This window comes from Diabrotica undecimpunctata, chromosome 2 (assembly GCF_040954645.1).
Source record: "Diabrotica undecimpunctata isolate CICGRU chromosome 2, icDiaUnde3, whole genome shotgun sequence".
NCBI lineage: Eukaryota > Metazoa > Arthropoda > Insecta > Coleoptera > Chrysomelidae > Diabrotica > Diabrotica undecimpunctata.
The window spans coordinates 65,704,508-65,726,979 of record NC_092804.1 but is presented as its reverse complement, the minus strand read 5'-3'; the positions used below and the strand labels follow the sequence as shown (position 1 = coordinate 65,726,979).

General features: G+C 35.6%; 1 protein-coding gene across 3 annotated transcripts in view; it reads right to left on the bottom strand.

Moving 5' to 3' along the window:
* The window catches only part of LOC140433329 (uncharacterized), a 29,959-nt gene that overhangs the window by 5,566 nt on the left and 1,921 nt on the right, over positions 1 to 22,472 (bottom strand). For 2 of the 3 annotated variants that reach the window (XM_072521360.1, XM_072521359.1), the window contains exons 3-4: positions 15,478 to 15,561; positions 2,326 to 2,469 (exon numbers count right to left, since the gene is read on the bottom strand). In XM_072521360.1, coding sequence (XP_072377461.1) covers positions 2,326 to 2,469; positions 15,478 to 15,561 — 228 coding nt within the window. The remainder of the gene's footprint in view (positions 1 to 2,325; positions 2,470 to 15,477; positions 15,562 to 22,472) is intronic. The other variant, XM_072521361.1, reaches the window with a different exon arrangement.

Here is a 22,472-nt window from a genome sequence, read left to right as displayed (position 1 = left end):
ATAGGTAAGGGAGAGCAGAAAGAGAAAAATAATTAGTTATATAGGTATACGGTGCATCGTTTGCTGTATATAAACATTTGACCTATAATAGGAGTATAGTAAATGAAGGATTGTATCAATATTTTAATGAAAATGTATATTTTTATTTTTATATATGTATAAAAGGAGTTGAATGCAAAAAAAAATTTACACATACTCTGCAGTAAAATTCATTGTTTATTTTGTTATTAATATAAAAATTACAATACAATAAATACACTGCAACATAATTCAATATAATAATACAATATAAATTAAAATATGTAATATTCATAAGTATTTAAAACTGCCAATATACATAACTTACTTTACGAAGACAAAAATAAAAAAACCAACAACTCGGATTATGTTGTAAATTTTCATTTTATTTTAAAATTTATGTTTTTTGCGTATATTACATATATTTAATAATATTAACGTGAGGTTTTTAAATATTTCAAAAATAAAAAGGAAAATTCATAATTGCGATTCGAACTCACAACCACCAGCGTATGAACTAAACACGTAAAGGATTTGCCAATTAGACATGACACTAACGGATTTCAAAATTGACAGTTCTCGGTAAAACAGTGATTATTTTGAAATACAAAAGCCTAAAATAATTATAAACGTTTAATTTTAAATAATACAAAACATATCACAGAAATAATAATATTAATACATATTATATTATATATAATATTATATATATATAATATAATATACAATATTATATATATAATATTAAATATATATTCTCGAGAGAGGAAGAGAGAGAAAATATATCTTCTGCCTCTCTCTTACTCATTATCTTACATATGTAATGGTTTCACAGATTCACTCTCATGCAAATTTTCAACGCCGACCGTGCGTATAGAAGTATAACTTCAAAAACCTATAAAATTTTAATTCACGTATTTCAAATCCGTTCTGAGTAAGGTTTTAATCTACGTATAACAAATCTTCGAACAAAAACATGTCTCTTGATATATATTAAGCATCTAAATGTTTGTTTTGCTCGGCCCAAATTGTCCCTTAAAATCATAGATTGGAATAAACAAAATTGAATCATTTGTTTGCATTGAAAATTACCGCTAAGAGAAATAAAAGTGGCATTTTCGAGATGTCCTCGCAATCACAACCAATAGCCTGTTAGGTAGAAATCAGAAGATCATGAGAGCGGGGTTTCACTATCCAAGTTTGTGTGAATTAAATGGCGGACACTAATCTTTTTGAAATGATTTCCGCTTGAGTTCTTGGGATCACGTACTGGTCTGATAGATGAAGCGGTACCGGCTTTTCGCCGTATGGGCGATTGTTTTGTTTGAGTTTTTAAAAACATCTCCTTTGGAGATAAATTGTGTTTTTGGACACGTTAGTGACAGTATGCAGTCAACGAAATAGTACGAGGTAAATTCTCAAATACTGTCCATCGTTTGTTGTGTTACAATGTCGAATGATTTTGTGCTCCCCATACATATAAATATATATATATATATATATATATATATATATATATATATATATATATATATATATATATATATATATATATATATATATATATAGATTAAGTTTAGAGGCTTAACACTCTTTTGTTTTCTAAAATTTTCTAGTAATTGACTATAGAGTTATATTAAAAGTACTGTTGACATGGGATTGCTTAATCCTTTTTTAAATACATCTGTTTAGCCATTCGTTTACTCGTAGAACTGCCTTGTAAACTGCTATGTATACCATGCCAAAAGTAGAACATGCCAAAAACGCCACGCTCGGTAAAATTAACACCAACACTTTCATCATCCGAAAGAGCACGACTGTGATTGATGACTCAAACAACCAGCTATATAATGGTCGTTGCAAAGTGCTTCACGTTTCACCTTTTGATATGTTAAGTATTTGATTTACTGTCCATGAATCAATTCGTCAGATGTTAGCCTTCACTTTTGCGTACGTAAAGTGCTTAAATTACCGTAATCAACTGCATTCCGCTTCTCCCGAAGGAGAGAGCGGGCATCCAAAAAGGACACGGACTAATCCCGAAAGGTGATAATTAATTTTGACTCTGGCTTTAGAAACATCTTATTTTATTTAGTTAAGACTAACATGGCAATTTTCACTTTATTTGTTCCAGTTGTAAAATCTTAGTGCCAGCTCACTAAAAACAACTTAAAGTATTTTTGTAAAGCTCCCTATTGGACTATTATATAAAGATTATAATAAAGAATATTTATTTATTTTACGTTAAAACTATTTTTGTAGTATCTAATTAGTCATTATTAGAAATTTAAGTATCTACGTAATTACCCTATTGCTCTTTTTCATATTTAGCGACGACATACATAACTGCTTTTGTTTATCTTTAAGTTCAGTTATATTGGGATTGTATACAGATCCTGTTGAAGAACCCAGATTTGAGTCCGTTGATGTTGATGATGCAGCAGGACTTAGCTGAAACATAATATAAGTTAATGCGATTGGTTATATGAAAAAAGAGGTCTGGGGAGGGGGTAACGCGCGACCTGGTTGAAAACTTTATGGCAGTGAAGTGGAAAAATAATAATAGAACTCTCTAGAACTGCCGCAGATAGAGTAAAATGGGCTGTGATGATCGCCAATGTCCTTAAAGGGACATTTATTATTAAGGGATATTATTTTTTAATAATTTAAATTCCTTGTACATTAGCTACGGTAGTATATAGTATTATTATATTATTATTCGCTCCGTGCGTGACCATGGTAGGTGTTTAAATTCAAATATGGTTGTATAAATTAATCAATACATTTGTCCTCCCTGTATTCCTACGATCCCTATAAGTACCGCCATCGGGCTCGTGGAATGCGTCCCTTTGAGAGAGAAGAGCACCAGTCGTTGAAAAGAAAAGACGCAACCCGGCACGGGAACCCATGCACGCATATTGAATTGATTTCGTTCGTTGTTTTGTAGTGCAAACCCTGGTAATTAGACCCAGCGGTAAGTTTTTACCTAGTTTTACCTAAACCTATAAATTGTTTTTGATTGTTTATTGCAACCATTTAAATTTTAATAATTATTTGCACCAATGAGGAAAAGTCCATTTTTCTCGCCAGAGTTATCGAAGGAATAGTTCTGTTAATTAAGTACTATTAATTTGTAATAGTACATTTGTTTGTTAATACCCCACATTGGCCTATCTAGCCGGATTTGAACTCATTTATTGAAAAAATATTTATTGTTATATTTAAATTTGAATGGTTGGTTTCGTCTCGTCGTATTTTTTATCGTTTTGAGGGTTCTTATCTTAAGTTTGCGTCTCTTGTCGTGGCTCGAGAATAATTTATGACCTTTTTGTAAAGTCGACCATATGGGACTTTTTAGAAGGGAATTATCGTCATTTTAATAAAGTATCGAATTACAAATCGGTAATTTCGGGGTTTTAGACCACATTTTTGTACACTTTCGTTTGTATAATATTTTTGGAACTTGTTAAAAATTTAAAATGAAAAAACTTGAAGAAAAGAATAGGAAGCTCAAATTTTTAAGAACAACTGCTTTAAATGATATTCAGTTAATTTTCGATTTAGGTTTTAAGGCCCTTTCAGACGTTTCTATTCGCCCTTTATTTAAAATTAGACTAGAGGATTTAGATTCGATTCGCGAAGAGTTCTTAAAACATCACACTAATATTATTAGTAATATTCTTTCTGTACCAGACGCGGATACGAGGGTTGAAGAAAATGTTCGGGAATTATTTTTGGAACAATTTTATAAAATAAAACTATTTAGTGCGGAATTATTTGAGCCACAATTTGAAACTCCAGAACCGTTTAGATCAGTAGTAGTTCCACAATCAAATATTCGCTTGCCTAAAATAGAGCTGCCTAAATTTAAGGGTGATTTTAAGGAGTTTAGTTCGTTTTTAGACTTATATAATTCGGTTGTACATAATAACGCAGGCCTAGCAGACGTAGAAAAGTTTAAGTATTTGAAAGGATGTTTAGAAGGGACTCCACTTAGTTTGATTCGTAATTTGTCAATAAATAGCGATAATTATCAAATTGCTTACGATCTAATTGTTAAACGCTACACAAATGTTCGTCGTTGTGCGACCGCGCATTGGGATGCGATCTTGGGCGTACAGAAAATATCGGTAGTTAATTCGAAAAATCTGGCTAAATTAGTAGATACGTTTTTAGAAAATTTAGCCGCATTGAAAACATTAGGTCTTCCGACAGAACATTGGGATTTTATTATGTTTAATTTACTTTTGTCGAAATTGGACGCGGATTCAGTAAAGTTATTTGAGTTAGAAAATAAATCGAATAAAATCCCGTCATTTCAAAAATTGGTGGAGTTTATTGAAACTCAGTACATTGCTTACGATAATTTGAATAGTAGCTTAAGCGAATCTAAGAAATCGTCGAGGGCTCCAACTTATACGGAGCCAAAGTGTAATTATAAACATTCCAATGAGTCAAGGCATAATAGTAGTTCATCCTTTGTTACAAATTCGTCGTCAATATGTTGTGCTTTATGTAAACAAAGTCATTTTCTTAACCATTGCTCGTTGTTTTTGAAAAAATCTCCAAAAGAAAGATACCAATTTTGTAAAGAATCTTCCTCGTGTTTTAGGTGTCTTAATCAGGCTAATCATTCTGTCAAGTCGTGTCCAAAGGCCTTTAAATGTAGTAAATGTAATAGTCAGCTTCATAATAGTTTGTTGCACTTTGATAGAAATCTTTCCAATAATCAGTCGTCCACAGAAAATACTAATAATTCAGTTGCATCGGGAGTAGAACAAAATTCGCCTGAAATATCACATTGTGCTGCTAGTTTTGTAGGGAAGAAAAACGAGACAAAAAAGGAAATCTTGCTCGGTACCGTTTTAGTTCACGCGATTGATAGTAAGGGGTGTAAACAGCCCTTGAGATGTCTGCTAGATTCAGGTTCAATGAGTTCGTTCATTAGTCGTAAAGCTGCCAGTAGATTAGGTTGGCCTAAAACTCCTTGTTCATTTGAAGTTAACGGACTCAATTCGATGCAAACGAAACTGAATCAAGGTCAAATAAGTTTTTCTATCCAACCTCGTCATCAGGAGTCACCGGTGTTTCACTTGGAGGCTATTATTACAGATCGGGTTTGCTCGGATTTGCCGAGCACCAAAATTGACATATCGACGTGGAATTATATTAAAAATTTGAAGTTAGCCGATCCCGAATTTAACTGTAGTCAATCTATAGATTTGTTAATTGGTTGTAGCATATTTTCGAAGGTGTTGTTAGAAGGTAAAATTGAAGGTAAAGCGGGACAACCAGATGCCCTAAATACCGTTTTTGGTTATATTTTGTTAGGACCTACTAGCACACCTAACCTTTCGTCGACTTCGCTTGTTTGTCTTTCAAATATTGAAGACCCACTAAATTCTTTGTTAACGAAATTTTGGGAACTGGAAAACATACCGGAAAAGCCAGTTTCAGAACCAGAAGACGTTCTGTGTGAGAACATTTATCTGGAAACGCATAATCGGGACGTCTCGGGTAAATATGTTGTATCTTTGCCTTTTCGTGAATCGCTGCCTTGTTTGCAAGATAGCTATGATATTGCTTTAAATAGATTGCTATCATTAGAACGACGCTTATCTCGTCAACCAAATTTGAAAAAAGAATATTCTTTTCATATGCAGGAGTATCTTGATTTAGGTCATATGGAGTTAGTCCCTAATGCCGAAAAGAAAAGGGGAAAGTATTATATTCCACATCATTGCGTTGTGAAACCAGATAGTGTTTCAAGTAAAATTCGAGTTGTATATAATGCGTCTCAGAAAAGTCCCAGTCGCGGTAAATCTTTAAACGACTATTTACTGGTCGGTCCTAAGCTGCAACAGAACATAGTCTCGCTGTTGTTGAATTTTAGACTTAATCGTTTTGCGCTGTGTGCGGACATTCGTCAGATGTATCGTAATATTTTAGTCGCTCCTGAACACACGGATTATCAACGCGTGTTATGGAGATTTTCTAGCGCTGAGGAAATTCAGGAATATCGTTTATTAACCGTTACTTTTGGAACGCTATCTTCGCCGTATCTCGCTTTAAGAACTCTCCAACAATTAGCATTAGACGAAGGCTCTCGTTTTCCTAAAGCCGTCTCGCTTATTCGTCATGCTTCGTATATTGATGATTTTGTTTTTGGTGCTTCGACTCTCGAAGAAGCACAAACTTTAGTTGACGAATTAGTCGCTTTGTTAAAGTTAGGAGGCTTTGAGTTACGGAAATGGTGTTCGAATGAACCCAAATTGTTGTCGCAGTTTCCTGAATCCCATATTAATCCTCACTCCATTAATTTTGATCCAGAAGCAAATGGTCCTTCATTAAAAATCCTTGGTTTGAAGTGGATTGCACAGTCCGACGTCTTTCAATTTTCAGTCAAATTGCAAGACATCCCTTGTACCAAAAGATCGTTTTTGTCCGAATTAGCTCGAATTTATGATCCTTGTGGTTACTTAACACCTATTACCTTTTTCATTAAACATTTAATCCAACAACTTTGGGCAACCGGTCTTAAATGGGATGATCGTCCTCCTTCGGAAATAATTCGTGTATGGGAGCAATATAAGAGCGAACTATCTCTTATTTCACAGTTCAAAATTCCTCGTTTTTTGAATATTTCCTCATGTCCGATCTTAGAGCTTCATGGATTTGCCGATGCTAGTGAAAAGGGATATGCTTGTGTCGTTTATATTCGTAGTATTGATACTCGTAACCTAGTTCAAGTTAATTTACTGTGTGCCAAATCGAAAGTAGCTCCTATAAAACAGATTACTATACCTCGATTAGAATTGTTAGCTGCTGTTCATTTGGTAAAACTTATGTCGTTTGTGTTAGAGTCGTGGAAGCATATAATATTTCAAAATGTGTATGCTTGGTTAGATTCTCAAATCGTGTTGCACTGGATTAAAAGCTCCCACTCGAGATTCAAAACTTTCGTCGCAAATCGCATTTCGTATATCCAGTCCCATAGTCAAAATTATTCTTGGCATTATATCGAATCTCGAAATAATGCAGCCGATGCGCCTTCGCGAGGCATGCTACCGGCCGCTTTTCTATCAAAATTAGACTGGTTAACAGGTCCTTCGTTTTTGTATAATATTCCATTAAGTTTTCCAGAGGTTCCTCCCTCATTGCAGGAAAAATCCTCTTTGGAAGAGATAAAGAAAGCTTTAGTGTTTGTTTCCACTCATGAGGAACATTTTTTGTCTTGTTTGTTAAAAAATAAATCGTCTTTTACCTCGATCCAAAGAATTTTGGCTTTTATGTTGCGATTCGCGCACAACTCTCGTTATAAAAGGTCGAAACGGTCAGGACCCTTGACTTTCGTAGAATTAGAAGACTCGTTGATTATTCTTGTCAGATTTACACAAGAAAAGTATTTTGAAGAACATCTTCAATCAAATTCTTTTCCAAAACCATTTCGTAAGTTGGGAGTATTTTTAGATGATAGTACTCAGTGTTTAAGAGTAGGTGGTCGTCTATCTCAGTCTTCGTTATCGTATGAAGCAAAACACCCGTTTTTGTTACCAAAAAAATCTCGTCTTACTACTCTTCTAGTTCGTCATTATCATGAGAAGTATTTACATGCTGGATTTAAGAGTACTCAGTTTTTGGTTAGTCAAAGGTTTTGGATAATGTCTTCTAAACAAGCCGTTAATTCGGTATTGTCCAAATGTATTAGATGTTGGAAACAATCTCCTAAAAACTTACAACCCCCTATGGGTAATTTGCCTAAATTTCGTCTCGGTGCCATTAAACCCTTTTCGATTTGTGGGTTAGATTATGGTGGACCGTTTTCGATAACCATGTCTCGTTACAGGGGAGTTAGAACTCAAAAGGCCTATTTGTGTCTATTTGTATGTTGTGCTACAAAGGCTTTACATCTTGAATTAGCTAGTGATTTGACCGCGGAAGCCTTTTTGGCCGCTTTACAACGTTTTTATTAATTTTGTTTTGTTCGGCTTTTGTCAATATAACCGCGACGAAACCACCATTTTAATTTTAATTTTTTTGTTGTAGTTTAAGTTTTGAATATTTGTGTAAGATTTGTATAGGAATTGTTTGTATTAATTATCGTTTTAGTTGTTTAAGTAATGATAGTATTTGGAATTCGTTTTGTTTTTTAAAGACCTTATGGCCTTTAAAGGGGGGAGAATGTTTAAATTCAAATATGGTTGTATAAATTAATCAATACATTTGTCCTCCCTGTATTCCTACGATCCCTATAAGTACCGCCATCGGGCTCGTGAAATGCGTCCCTTTGAGAGAGAAGAGCACCAGTCGTTGAAAAGAAAAGACGCAACCCGGCACGGGAACCCATGCACGCATATTGAATTGATTTCGTTCGTTGTTTTGTAGTGCAAACCCTGGTAATTAGACCCAGCGGTAAGTTTTTACCTAGTTTTACCTAAACCTATAAATTGTTTTTGATTGTTTATTGCAACCATTTAAATTTTAATAATTATTTGCACCAATGAGGAAAAGTCCATTTTTCTCGCCAGAGTTATCGAAGGAATAGTTCTGTTAATTAAGTACTATTAATTTGTAATAGTACATTTGTTTGTTAATACCCCACAGTAGGGGTACTTTGAAACGATGCCAGTGTGCGTAGCGGCGAAATATGACAAAATTGGACCTACCTTTTTACGCATAAATTTTATCAAAAATGTGTGCAAATACATATTGCGTATTTAATTGTGCTAATAATAGCAAAAATAGTAAGTGTAGTTTTTAAAGGTTCCCAAAGATTACATATAAATTAGAGAAAAGAAAAAGATAGATCCGTGCTATTAATATGAAAAAGTAAATATCACATAACTTCATTTTTATGCAATTGAAATAGGAAAAATTTAAATAATTTACCTTAAATTATATTTTATAAGGCTTTAAGCTAACTGCAGAGTGCCTGATGACTTTAGCTTTTATATCATAACTTTTACTATTACTGTTTTTAAATATAATATGCTCTTTCACGTGAAAAACTTGATTTGCCAGTACTAGATTTTTCCCTTTCTTTTCCGTTTATGGTTGAAAAGATATATTAGGATGAATTTTGAGAAACCCAGTTTTTAATACTACATTTATTTTGTACATAAACTGAAAAAATATAATTAAAAAGTTAATTATTAATAATTGTCAATTTCGCATGTATTTAACAATGTCAAACATATGTCATATGTTTAACCTGAAAATTGGTAGGTCCAAAACTGTCAGATGAAAGCGGTAGGTGTCGCGTCAGTCACGCACGGAGCGAATATGATCAGAAAATTATTATACTTACACAAATTTTCAAATAAATAACCAATTCAGCTTTATTTTGAAAAAAAAAAACATTTGGACCCTTCTTATTCTGAACGGTCAACCAATTATTATCTAGACTAAAATGTATCCGTAGGATCTTTGCAGGAAAAAGAGGTGAATTTTGTAAAATGTTTGTTTATAACTTTATTGGGTAAATTATTTATTTATAATATCTTTACACTAAGCAAGTTTCACTCATAATCAGGCACTGTTGTATCTTCCAAGTCTTCGCCTTAGTTTGCTGCGATGCCGAATCTAACGTTTCAGTTTTTTCTTGAAATCCTTCTTCAGACACTTCCTTGGCGGTATTAGTTTTTGATTTTTTATTGTGTTCATTGGGAAGGTTGATGTAGAACTCGTGGTAAACCGGTGCAATAAAATCAAGAAGTTTTTGAGTATTGTCCCATTTCAATTTATCGATTTTTATTGGCTGAGCGTTAAGATTTTTTTAAACATGTTCTCTATGGTAATACACACATGTAAAAATAAAAACTCATTTAATATTTCCTTAAAAGAAAACGAAAATGTCACTGGTCTCCATTTAAAAAGAACACCTTTACTGTCTTTTTTAGGATCACTTATAACTTTGTTTATTGTTTCAAACTGTAAAAGTCTTCTTGATTCATTCGGTGTACATTAAACTTTTTGCAAGCTGATTGAATTAGCTGGGCCTAGTGCTCTGGAATAAATACCTGTGGATTCTTACGCTTCATTTTTTCAGTTATACCAAAATCTCTATCGCACTCCATAAATGTATGGCCGGGTTCCAAAAACTTGTGGTAAATCTCTTGAATATAAGTGGATTTAACCAAGAACATAAACAGGTTTACAGTGTTTTTATTTTTGTTCTGCCAAACCAGAGGCACGAACCAATTTCTTGAGATCCCCTGCTTGAAATGGGTTCATCCCAGATGTACATTTCTGATATTCCTGTGGTTACATTGTGAACACAAAAATTATACGTCCAATGCTGTCGCAAATAAAACGCTTTGGAAGTACCTAGTTATTAAGGGAGTGAGAAGGATTTGCTGAAGTTGTACAGATGCTTTGTATTTTTCACTATCTTGTTTTTTCATTGTTTCAGCCATCTTTTCTTTCCGTTGATGAAGCTCTTGATCAAATTTGGCTATTTTTACTTTTTCTGCATCTGCTGAATATTATATATTATTTCTATAGGCGTCACATTCACGTATCTGAGATTGGCCTGTGAAATCTTAGGTTAAATTCCGTGTTAAAAGTATCCCACATACACCATTCCAGTATTACGTAATTTTTTTCTTTTGTTAATTTTCCATTTGCATTCATTTCTGATCTTTATACTTGTTTTTCTTTAAATTTACATTTTCTGAGGATAAGGATTCTTTTGATAATGATGAACTTCCTGGGTTAAATTCACTTTTATCTGTTTCAAACGGATAGACATTCTCTGAAATAAAACGTACTGATTACCGAATTGGTTTAAAAGTAATAGGAAAAGTCCCAGTAGCTGGCTGTATACCGTAGTTTTAAAAAACTTCAGAGAAGTAAAAACTTCGTTTGTATATGTGTTCGGGTATGTGTTTTATTAAAAAACTTAAAATACGGCTAAGATACTTAAATAATACTACAACAGACGATAGTAAAAAAATTAAATTTTATTTATGTATCAAAAGCGGCACTATGTAGCCGTAAAAAGCAATCGTAATGAAAAATGTACAATCAATAACGTCAATTTTAAGATTAGCTCACAACAACAACATACCCAATCCGAATTAAACTATCATTTTAAAACTTAATAAATAAAAACCTACTTACCTTCACTGTCACTGCTATAATGCATTTTGAATTAATTTTTTTAAGCTATTTCTATCGTTTTATACACAATTTAAGCCATAAATATCGAAGTTGGAATATAAGGGAACCAACTAAGCTTATAGTCCAAGAGTTTAAATCACAACGTCTTAGATGGGCTGGCCATGTCCATAGACTCCCTAATAACCGCCTTGCCAAGTTAATATGGAGAGACAATATTTGGTCAGATCTAAGAACAATGGGGCTGCCAACTGACCCAACTATTATGGACGACCGTTCAAGATGGAAGCAAGTTGTGTTGTGCAGTCAGCAAAAACCCACGCCGGGTTGTAGTGCTACGAGAAGAAGAAGAAGAACTAAGCTTGGATCCATTTTAAACTTAAATTTCTTCTCCGGCTCTGTTAGTTGAGTAAATGTTTATATGGATATCACACAATCAATATGCTTAGTTTAACAACATCAGTCAACTCGTCTATTTACAAGACAAATTTTTTATTTTGCAACTAGTTCTTCTTTCATGTATCCTGCGAGATCCCAAATCCGAAACTGAAACCGAAACGAAACTGTTTCGTTTGAAAGCGGCAAAGTAGAAAGATGATTTGCATATTCTTCGTCAAGCATACATTGTATTATGTCTGCCACAAATGGTTTTAATAACTTTTCAGCAATAGTGTGCGCTTCTCCTGCGTGAGCAATGCGGTAACCAACTAAACCTAATGCCTCCGTGGCTTTTTTATTCACAGTCCGAGTAGCATACATCATAGTTTTTTGTCTTCTTAATAATTGTTCACTTTTATGCACAAAAATTATTTACTCTGGTCTTTGAAGTCGGGATGCACAGTTTCTAAATGTCGGCGCATCTGAGCAGTGCTATTAAACTATTAGGAAGGAGTAGCTGAAGAACATACAGAGAGGAGAACCGTTGGAATCAACAAATCCGAGATTAATGAATGATTTAATGAACATAACATTTCGATGTAATAATCCGAACGCTTATTGAAGAATATATTAAATGTATAAATTTACGTATATCTACCCTTAAGCCTATGTAGGCGTTTTGTTTTGGTAGTTTATCTTTTCAGGCAACTTTATTTTCATACGTTCCGCTTTAATACATGTATACCTACATTCATTTTATTACGGCTGCCGGCAGAGCCCTAACGGAGACTTTGAACACTGAAGTTCCGCGGAGCACACTTTAAGTATCGATACTTTACCCTAGTTTACGAGTTTACCCTATATGACACGATAAATATATATACATAAAATACACAAGAAGATCATAACTGAAATGTACTATACGTACAGTACTAAAAAAACAAATGAGCATAAAATCTGAGATATTTCTCGTTAATTAATACTAATCGCAATCCATATCTAAATCATCCTCATCCTCTGAATCATCTCCTATATTAATTGTCATCGGTTCAATATCTTCCTGCAAATTTTGTCCACCGCAAACATTTTTTCTTCTACTTTCTTGACGTCGTTCACATAATTATGTTACTGGTATTTTTTTTGCTACAGTTTTTTCTTTAAAATCGATGTTGTTTGAAGCCTCATACCATTTCACTTGACTCCACACAATTTCAATCGGGTTCAGTTCGCAATGGTAAGGCGGCAGTCTCAAAATCTTAACGCCATATTTTTCAGCAATTGTTTCAATTTTGTACTTGTCGTACTGGTCTCTAAATATAACCGCAGTATCCAGTAATTCACTTTTTAGGTAATCGTCCTCGAAGAAAATGTTCTTTTCGATTAGCCAATATTTGATTTGCTTTTTGTTCTGCAATTTTTTTGGGAAATCAAATTTGCGCAAATGGTATGAAATGGGTTTTCTTTGTCTTTCGGCAAGTTTGTAATTAACTTCTTTTCAAACCATTCTTTATATAGATCCTCGCCCATCCTCCATCCTCCTTCGTCATGGTAATCAGCGATTCCTTTTTTTTGGCCAAAAAAGTTAATTTAGCCCATGACATAAAACCAGTTTCGCTTCCAGCATGAAAAAAAAAACAAACCGAGGATCTCTTTGGATCGGAGCTTTCAGTCCAGTAGAGAGCTCTTTTATGAAGGCATCTCGTGGATTCTTCATCGTTGTGTCTCTCTATTACTTATAGACGTGAAGTCAACGCAATAGGTAGAATTACTTTATATAAGGTTAATATGTGGTATATGTGTTTAGCACACAGCATGGGCCTGTAACATTAACATTAGACGCTCAGGATAATTACTCTCGAGATACTGCGAGGACAGAAACAATATGATTTTCGCACCAGACGAACCAACAAGAATCAGCCCAAACTCAAGACACAACGACTCTACGTATGACATATTCATCGCCAAGGGCGTTAATATTGAAAATCTGAGGACACACTACGAATGCAGTTCCGACTACAAATCAGTGACAGGAATTATGAAATCAGGAATAGAACTCCCCATAATTGAACCGGTAGAAAGATGGAAATGAAAAGAAGCAAATTGGCCAAACTACAGACGACAGCTAAACCAAATGGAAATAAAAAGAAAATTCGAATCAATTATAGAAAGGGAAGGAAAAATAGAAGAAATTATAAGAAGAATCCAACGAGCACTGGAACACATCTCAAGAGAAATGATTAACAATAAAGGAATAATCATCCTGAACGAGTTAAAGTAAGTTATAAAGGAAAGAAACAGGACCAGAAGAGCGTACCAAAGGACAAGAAGAGAAAAATTCAAGATCTTTTTCTTTTTCTTCTTCTTGAAAAACAGACATGTCTCCATAAAAAGAAGAAGAAGAAGATCTACGGAGACGGATTATCCGAAGAAATAAGAACAAGACTCAGAAGTCGTACCAAGTGGCACAACAACATCAGAAAAGCTGAAGAAACTACAGAAACGTATGAAAGATGCTAAACGCCAATAAGAGAGGGAAACAGAAGATGCCACAAATAATAGACGACGAAGAAACACACTTGGAAATATAAAGAAAAGTGGATGCAATAGCAAGAAAAATGGCCGAGACACATAGGCAAAATCAAAATTAGTCAGATGAACAAACCATTGAAGAGGTTAAAACGAGTACGAGAGAATAAAAAGGAGGAATTAATTTTTAGTAGAGAAAGAAGACTAGTAGAGCCCAGGAATGGAAGGCATCCTCAACATTGCACTCAAGCAATTACCGAAGAAAATTATAGTAAAACTACACTACTTCTTGAAATTTTGACTGGAAAAGCACATTTTCCGACCAACTGGAAACATGCTAAAATCATCCCTCTACTAAAACCAAGGAAGGACAGAAGAAGACCAGAAAACTACAAGCCAATATCCCTTCTGGAATCCATAAAAACAATATTGGTGAAAATCTTCTACAGAAGATTAATGAAGCACGCAGAAAAAAGAAGAGAAATTCAAGAAAACCCATTTGGATTCAGAAAAGGAAGAAACTGCAACTTCAACTAGCTTCAACCATTAGAGTGGCCAGCAACACGAAGATCTGATTCAACAGAAACCAGAAAACAGGAATGGCTTTCATCGACATCGAAAAAGCGTATGCTACGGTTCTGGAACAAAGCTCTTATCCATAAGATGGACAGAGCTAGGTTGCCTTACTATTTAGTTAATATATGTGACGCATATTTATCTAATACAACATTTTAAGTTTCAGCTGACCAAAATATGATCAGAATACAATAAGTTCAAAAAGGGATGCCTCAGGGCAATATTTTATCGTTCATTTTATATAATATTTTTGTTTCAGACAAAAGAAGACAGAAGAATTATCGAGACCCTAGAAAATTACTGAGGAAGAATTTCAGAATTTACGGATAAATGGAAAATCAAAATCAACGCGGAAAAAAACCAATTTATCATCTTTACGGAGCAACTAAACTCACTAGTAGTAGAGCTCACGATGAGAGGGAACATAATACAATCAGAAGTATCTGTCAAGTACTTAGGAGTTCACCTCCACAGAGGATTAAACAGAAAAACACCGAAACTGATCGACCATCGACCATGATCAGGTTCTAGCCAGGTAGTTGCTGAAGACAACCAATTAGGAAAGTAGATACAATGCCAAAAACAAATACCTACAGCAAAATATGCCCAAAATACAGAATGTGGAACGTCGGAAGAAAGGAGGCTAAAATATTTTAAGTGTGAAATATCTTAAGTGTACAATATAAATTTTATTAAGGCAATAAACGTTTTTAATTTATTTTTATTTATTTTATTTATAGTGTGTTTAGTGAATGCCTCAATGTGTGTTAATTAACTTGCATAGCGTTAGTTACTCCGTATTAAAGAAGTTTAACTACTGATAAGACAAAAACTTTTTCATAAATATAAAAAAATACACACCTGTCTATTACCACCTCTTGATATTTGATTATCTAATTGCGGTAAAATTATTGATTTATTTGCATTGGACTTTACTTGTAATAACTAAAAAGATAAGTGTTAATAACATAATATATGTATGTACGTATCCTACAAATTTTATAATAATTTTTGATATAAACGCTATAATTTCTCTCTATTATTACTTTTTAGATAAGCTACAATCTAATTGTAGTAAATACATGTTTGAGCTTAAAATTAAATATTATGGGAAAAAACTGGTAATTCATACGACAAAGTCAAAACACCCTATAAACTACAATAAGATGAAAGTACATATCACAACTAATACAAGCCGTCTTTTATGAGGGGGGTGGTCTAAATGTTCGAAACATACCTAGAAGGTGGGCAGAAACGCCTTCCCGACTTGGTTATGCAGGATTCCTCCAGCGTGGCCACGATGACATCCGAGACCGCAGGCTGGGGTTGTTCGGACACCATCGCCGTCAATGCCAGAGACTTACCTGCTAAAAAACACTCTTCTCAGCGGTGAATTACCGGTCGAACCGCCCTGATTGGGACGCAACATCGGCACAGCATTCATCCGATCTCTCATTCACGCACAATTCTCGCGCATTCACGCACAATTCTCACGCATTCTCGCAGTTTGTCACTCCGACTGAATTCTTCTCTCCTTCTATTCCTCCCGGTTCATGTTTAATCTCACTCCTTCTCATTCTTCCTTATCTTCTTGCTTACTCCTAGACACCCTGCTTCTTTTTGGGTCGTCTTTCTTCTTATTCCTTTGTCTCCAATGTTCTCTTCACATATCTCTGAACTGCTCTCCACCGATCTGGCGACCTAACCATCTTCACTACAGTTCCTTGACTGATTGCACCCTATTCCTAGCTCTCTCTCTCAAGAAGGCTGCTCTCGTCTATCCATCTCTCGCATACCAATAGAGTGTGTGAGACAGTGTCCGATGTTTCACAGTATAGGCATTTGTCATTTTCTACCTTTCCAAATTTGTAAAGGTCATCACACCATTATGGACCTCTCCCTTTCTTCTTTTTCGCACGTGCACCGGAATACACCCAGTGATAACTCCCAGCGCCTCGGTAGTTCAATAGACTCTTCTTATTTGCTAGGGTGGGCTGATTTCTGTACGCCTTTGTTAAAACTGTAGTACCCCAGACTGGCACAGCGTAGAGGATGATCGATTGAATGAAGGGCCCTTGTCCTCAGTTTTGGCCATGATCATCCCCCTAAAGCAGTGGATCTCACCACAGTCTTTGAGTCACCACCTTTATGTGCTACATCCTTTCGTTTTGACTCAGAGTCACCTCTAAATACCTCACGCCTCACCTTTCTTTGGAACCACTCTCTTTCCTGTACATTGTTATCCTGTCTCTTTTTCTTGGTCCCTTGAGAAATATAGCAGCCAGTTCTAGTTCATGCATTTTCATCCATTCTTCGACTTATTCGCATATATGCTGTGCGCCAAAGATAAGGTCCTCCCTGTCCCGCTCCACTACCAGTATAGCCAGGTGGTATGCAAATGCAAAAGGGGTTACACCCTCTCCGTATCGTTGGCTCACAACCTCGCCATATGCCAAGTGCCACAGCGTGGGTCCTAGGACCGACCCCTGCGGCACTCCAGCCGTCACATCAACCACCACTCCTGTTTCTACCACAATTTTTCTCTCTGACAGATAGTCGGAGATCAAATTCATCAAGTAATTCGGACACCTTCTCTCTCGTAAAGCTTTTAATACCACTTTGCATTTTAATATATTAAAATCATTCCGGACTTTAAACAATAGTAGGATCGCCCACCTCTGGTTAATCCCTACCCCGCGCAACTCCCAAAAGACTTCCATCTCCGCATCCACCGTGCTCCTGTTATTTCTGAAACCGCACTGCCTGGCTGACAGCCTACCTGACTCTTCAATCACTGTGTCTATTCGCCCTTTTAGAAGCCTCTCGTATAATTTTCCTATGCACGACAGAAGGCATGCAACAGATCGATACTTTTCTTTCCCCTTTGGGAGTGGCACGAGCCTCGAGATCTTCCAATTTGCCGGAAATCATTGAGTTTCAAGTAGTGCACTCATGTGATCCAAAAGCCACGTCGGCTCCATACTGCCAATACATTTCTCCTGTCCTTCACCTCTCGTTTTCCTGATAATTCTCCTAAATTTGGGACGCCGAGTGGACGTAGATATATGACCTTTCTCGTCACAATTGAAGCACTTTACAGTGTTACTGTAACATTGAGATTGCACATAGCTCTCCATCCTGCACTTCCAGCCTCTCCCTTTTACTTCCCCAGCTCCCCCACGGTAACCGTGACGTATATCATCTCGATCTTTATTCTTTCTGTCACTAAAAGACTTCTGGCTATATAACTACTTCACATGCTTCCTCCCTCTAAGCTTTCTCCACGGATTAGACGATGTCTTTTTCTGTGGTTAGGTCATCCATGTCTGAGAGTATCAACCCCCTCTTCACTCTTCCACCTTTTACCACTACTCTTGTTGCACGTCCTTGTCTTGATACTACTAAATTCTTGACTTGCTCCGCCATTTGCCTGCCTCCATTTAATTTCAGGATCACACCTTCTTGCCTGGTTTGTCGAACCTTGTTCTTCTCTTTCTCCTAGCTCTTCTCTTAACTAGTTTACAAGTTCAGCATAGGGCTTGTCCTTCGGTCTTGTGATGACTACCATCCCTGTCTTTTCTGTGGCTACTATTTACCTTTCTTTAAACGTTTTGCCGTATATCTTTGCTGTTACCTTCTTTCCTTTTGCTGTCCACTCCAGCACTTTTCTTGATTTTTCCACTCCTAGTGCTGCTGCAGCTGCTATCCCTATCTTTTCTCTTTTCATTTGTTCCATACGGTCGAATAGCTTCCTGGCTACTGCCAGAAATTTAATAGCCATTGGTTCTTCTCTCCTCTCATTTGTTTGAGCTTGTGGACAATTTTTTTTAAGTTCTCTCTCTTCTTATTTCCTCTACTATATATGTTATTTGAGACATAGTCCCAATTCCTCCATTTTCATCTTCTTCCAGGTATAATACGGGGAGGTTTGGGTACATTGCAATAAGATCCCCCTTCACTCTTGCGCCATCAGCATTCTCTGTTACCAAGATGGCCACGTCGTCAGGTACCTCAAAAATTCCTTTTTCGCAAATGGTTACCTTATCGTACTCTTCTTCCGCTATTACCACCGACCTCTCTTCGCCTATATACTCCATAGACTCTCCTACCACTATACTCACCTTGTTTTTTATTAATATTTTTCATTTTTTTCCCACGAGTTGGTCTTCGGTTCAGCGGGGCAGTGCACCCATATTCCGCCAAGGCTATAATCCCCTTCGATTCACCTCCCCCTTCGAGCATCGCTTGAGACCCACTTTTACCTTTGCCATGCACCCCTTCGGCACGATCGTATTACACCTTGAGGTTGGAGTGGCGATATATTAGAATAATGCATAGCCGCCCGCCCTATGCATATGTGCATTCTCAGTGGTTTCTTGCTAGTTTTATATTAGTGGAGGTTTTCTCCTAGGGTACAGGTTTGGGTATCAGGACGTGTATGATGGGTAGGGGTGGGTGTCGTATGATAGTTGAGAGTTTTTGATATCACACAAGGACAGGTTATGAACTTGGGTAATGTACAGAGGACAGCCGCTCCATTCAGTCCCCTTTTACGACAAGCAAGAGAAGCTATTCTACTTGAGCGGCTCGCCTTCACAAGGAATAATCACAAAACGGATTGCTATGCAAATTAAACATTTTAGCAATACGGGACATATTATGTATTTAAGAAACGTATTGAATAGGAATATACGAACTGCAAGGCATTTATCTATGTACGTAGGAAATATGTAGACGCCCTATATGTCTTTTTCTTTTGTCTGTTGATTCTCGAAGTCGAGTATAGTGACGTCTCGATTGCTCGGATCTTGAATTGTTATCTTCTCTGTCTTGCTAGGTAAACCTACTAGGGAAACTTCATGTAGACTATGGCTAATAATTCGTTTGGTTTATTCCTTTGGTTGATATATCCAGCGTGTGGAAAACCCTCCTAGTGGTATTTATCATTGATTTTACCCTCGACAATTACTTTTCTTGTGTTAACCTCTATAATTGAAATGTTGGTACGATGTACTGTGTATGATATTATAAGCTCACATTTTTAAGAATAAGTCTCAGATACATATGTAGCAATAGGAAAGATTAATGTATTTAATAATTTTAGTTTACTATGTTAGGATATTGTTGAGTCTTTCCATATACGAGTTAGTTTTATAATTTGTTTACGTGCTATTGCCAATTTTTTTCTTCCTTATAGCCTCCTTTGTTTGTGATGATATATCCGAGGCAGTTAGACCTATCATTATTTGAACTAGTTTCTGTTCTGACCAGGCTAACATTAGTATTGATATATATATATATATATATATATATATATATATATATATATATATATATATATATATATATATATATATATATATATATATTGATTAGTATATCTAAGGTTAGTGATTATTTTGTCATCTATTGTATTTCGCTTCTCTGTCCTTGTAGTTACACAATAAATCCTTTTCTTACAGAAGATTTTGGTCTAATAGGTTTTTAAAGAACGTTTTTGACCTTAAATTTTCTATAATTGATTTTATATAAGTTTTAAATAAAAAAATTAAATGTTTTGGAACCCCTATATTCTCTATGACTAATCCTAGCCTTCTCCACTTCACACAATCGGACACTTTTGCGTAATCTACGAAGCATAAATAGGTTTTAACATTAAAATCATATGCTTTTTTCTATTTATATATTTATTTTTCGGATATTTAAAATTTGCTCTCCCGTCGTTGTTTTTCCAAGCATGAACCCTGTTTGTTCATCAGGTATATGTGAGAACATGAAAGGTTTTAAGCTAAACGATACGATGTATTAGTAGGGGAGAAGAGGGAGACTTGATCCCACCATTACATTTTTTCAGATAACTTTTTTTATAACCGATCTAGAACCTTGATAATTTAGTGGAACATTACAAATTTATCAAAGTTTTGGGTGTTATACAACCGAAAAATATACTGCTAATAAAACTGAGATTTTGTAGAATCTAGTAATAGGGAAAACTAATCATGTCTTCCCGTACTTCGGGAGACTTGATCCTTGTATGGGTGACTTGATTATTATCATCATCACCATCATAATCAGTGGCATTACAGCTCGTTATGAGCCAAAGCCTTCTTCAGAACAATCTTCCATTCGCCCTTGTTTCTGGCAACTCTTCTCCATGCTTTAACTCCGATGGAGTTTAGATCATCCTCTATGTTATCTACTTGATTATTATACCTTCCCAGATTTACAATATTAAAATAAAACCAAAAATTGGATGCTGAAAACTAACTTTACTCAGTCATGACATAACAAATAATATTATTAAAAATAAAAACACTGGCCGAAAATTATATTCAAAAAGTTATAAAAGTGAAAAAAAAATTATTGTTGAATATTGAACATTCTCAGTGATTTAGGAAAGACAAAACATCCTATGTGCTTACTGTAGCTCCTAAAAGTCGGGCTTGATAACTTCTTTAAAAGTTGGTCACGTGCGACTTCACCTATGTCTTCTTTTTCTGGCCACTTAAAGATTTTGTCAACTCTTTTTTGGGCAAATTTGATTTTAAAATCCTCATTTTTTCTTCGGGTTATCTCTCCTACGTAACGATAGACTAAGTTTCTTTCGGAGATAAAGCTTACAATTACCCAATCTTACACACTCAATTCAAACTCGTCCCCTTCTGCTTCTGATTCACATCTCTACTTGCATTTTATCATTAGGATCATATTTAGACTCTGACGATGGTAGCATAATGTCACTGCCCCCCGAACTTGAAGATTCCCTCAAATCCTTAAGTTTTTGTTTAGTCATTTTTTTAAGTGCTCTTACTTTGGCCTTTTGCTCTTTTTCTAATTTTTGTTCTTTTTTAGCTCTAACTTCAGCTTCAAGCGCAAGTTTTTCTGTTGTAGCTGTGAGAATTATTGCTCGTTTTCTACGTTTGAAGTCCTGGGCCCGGCTTTAGGATGAGGCCTGATCATTTCTGGGCTACTAAAAGTGGCAGAAGTGAAAGGCTGGTTATTGTGCTCCATTGATGTTTGTTATAGCTGATCATTTTGTGAAGTATCTCCATTTACAGGATGTGGTCTAATTATTTAAAGTGTGGTAAAAGTACCAGTAGAAGACGAAGGCTGGTTTTTGTCCTCTTTTAGTGTTCGTCGTAGTTGTCGATTATGTGAAATCGATCCAGTTGAGGAAGATGGTCTAATTATTTTAGGGGTGGTGAAAGTGCCAGTAGAAGTGGAGGGATCGTTATTGATATCTATTGCTGGTGTTGCAACATCAAACTGAGATAAAGTGGAATTATTTTCCGGATCTTCGCGATCAGTAACATACGCCAACATAAAATCTTCATCGGTAAAAATATTGGAATTTAAAGGCCATATACCCGTAACTCTGAATCCGCTTTCAATATTACGTGGAGTAAATGCTAACGGGAAAGCGTAAGCTAAGCATCCTTCGACTTCGTATATTGTAATTGTTCTTCCTGGGTGGGTCACCATCCAATCATCACAGGTATTATTATAGAAATTCTTGAGAGGGCCTAATACACACCTGTCTAACGCCTAGAGCTTATGCGACCTGTGTGATAGTATGGTAAGAAGAATTATTCCGTGTTCTTAGGCATACGTTATGGCTTCGAGTTTCGAGAGTAACGTGGCTATCATGATTGTTCATTATGATTAAACATTTATTGTCGGTAGTCGCCTTTACATGTTTTTGAAAATGTTCCAAAAATTTGATAAAATTTGAAGCGGTCATCCATCCACTCTTATAAACTACGCCGGTGGTCCCTGGTGGGTAGTATTATTATCAAACATGCGATCTTGCTAAAGTTTTCGAGGGAAAACCATAAAAGGCGGTATATGGTTTCCAA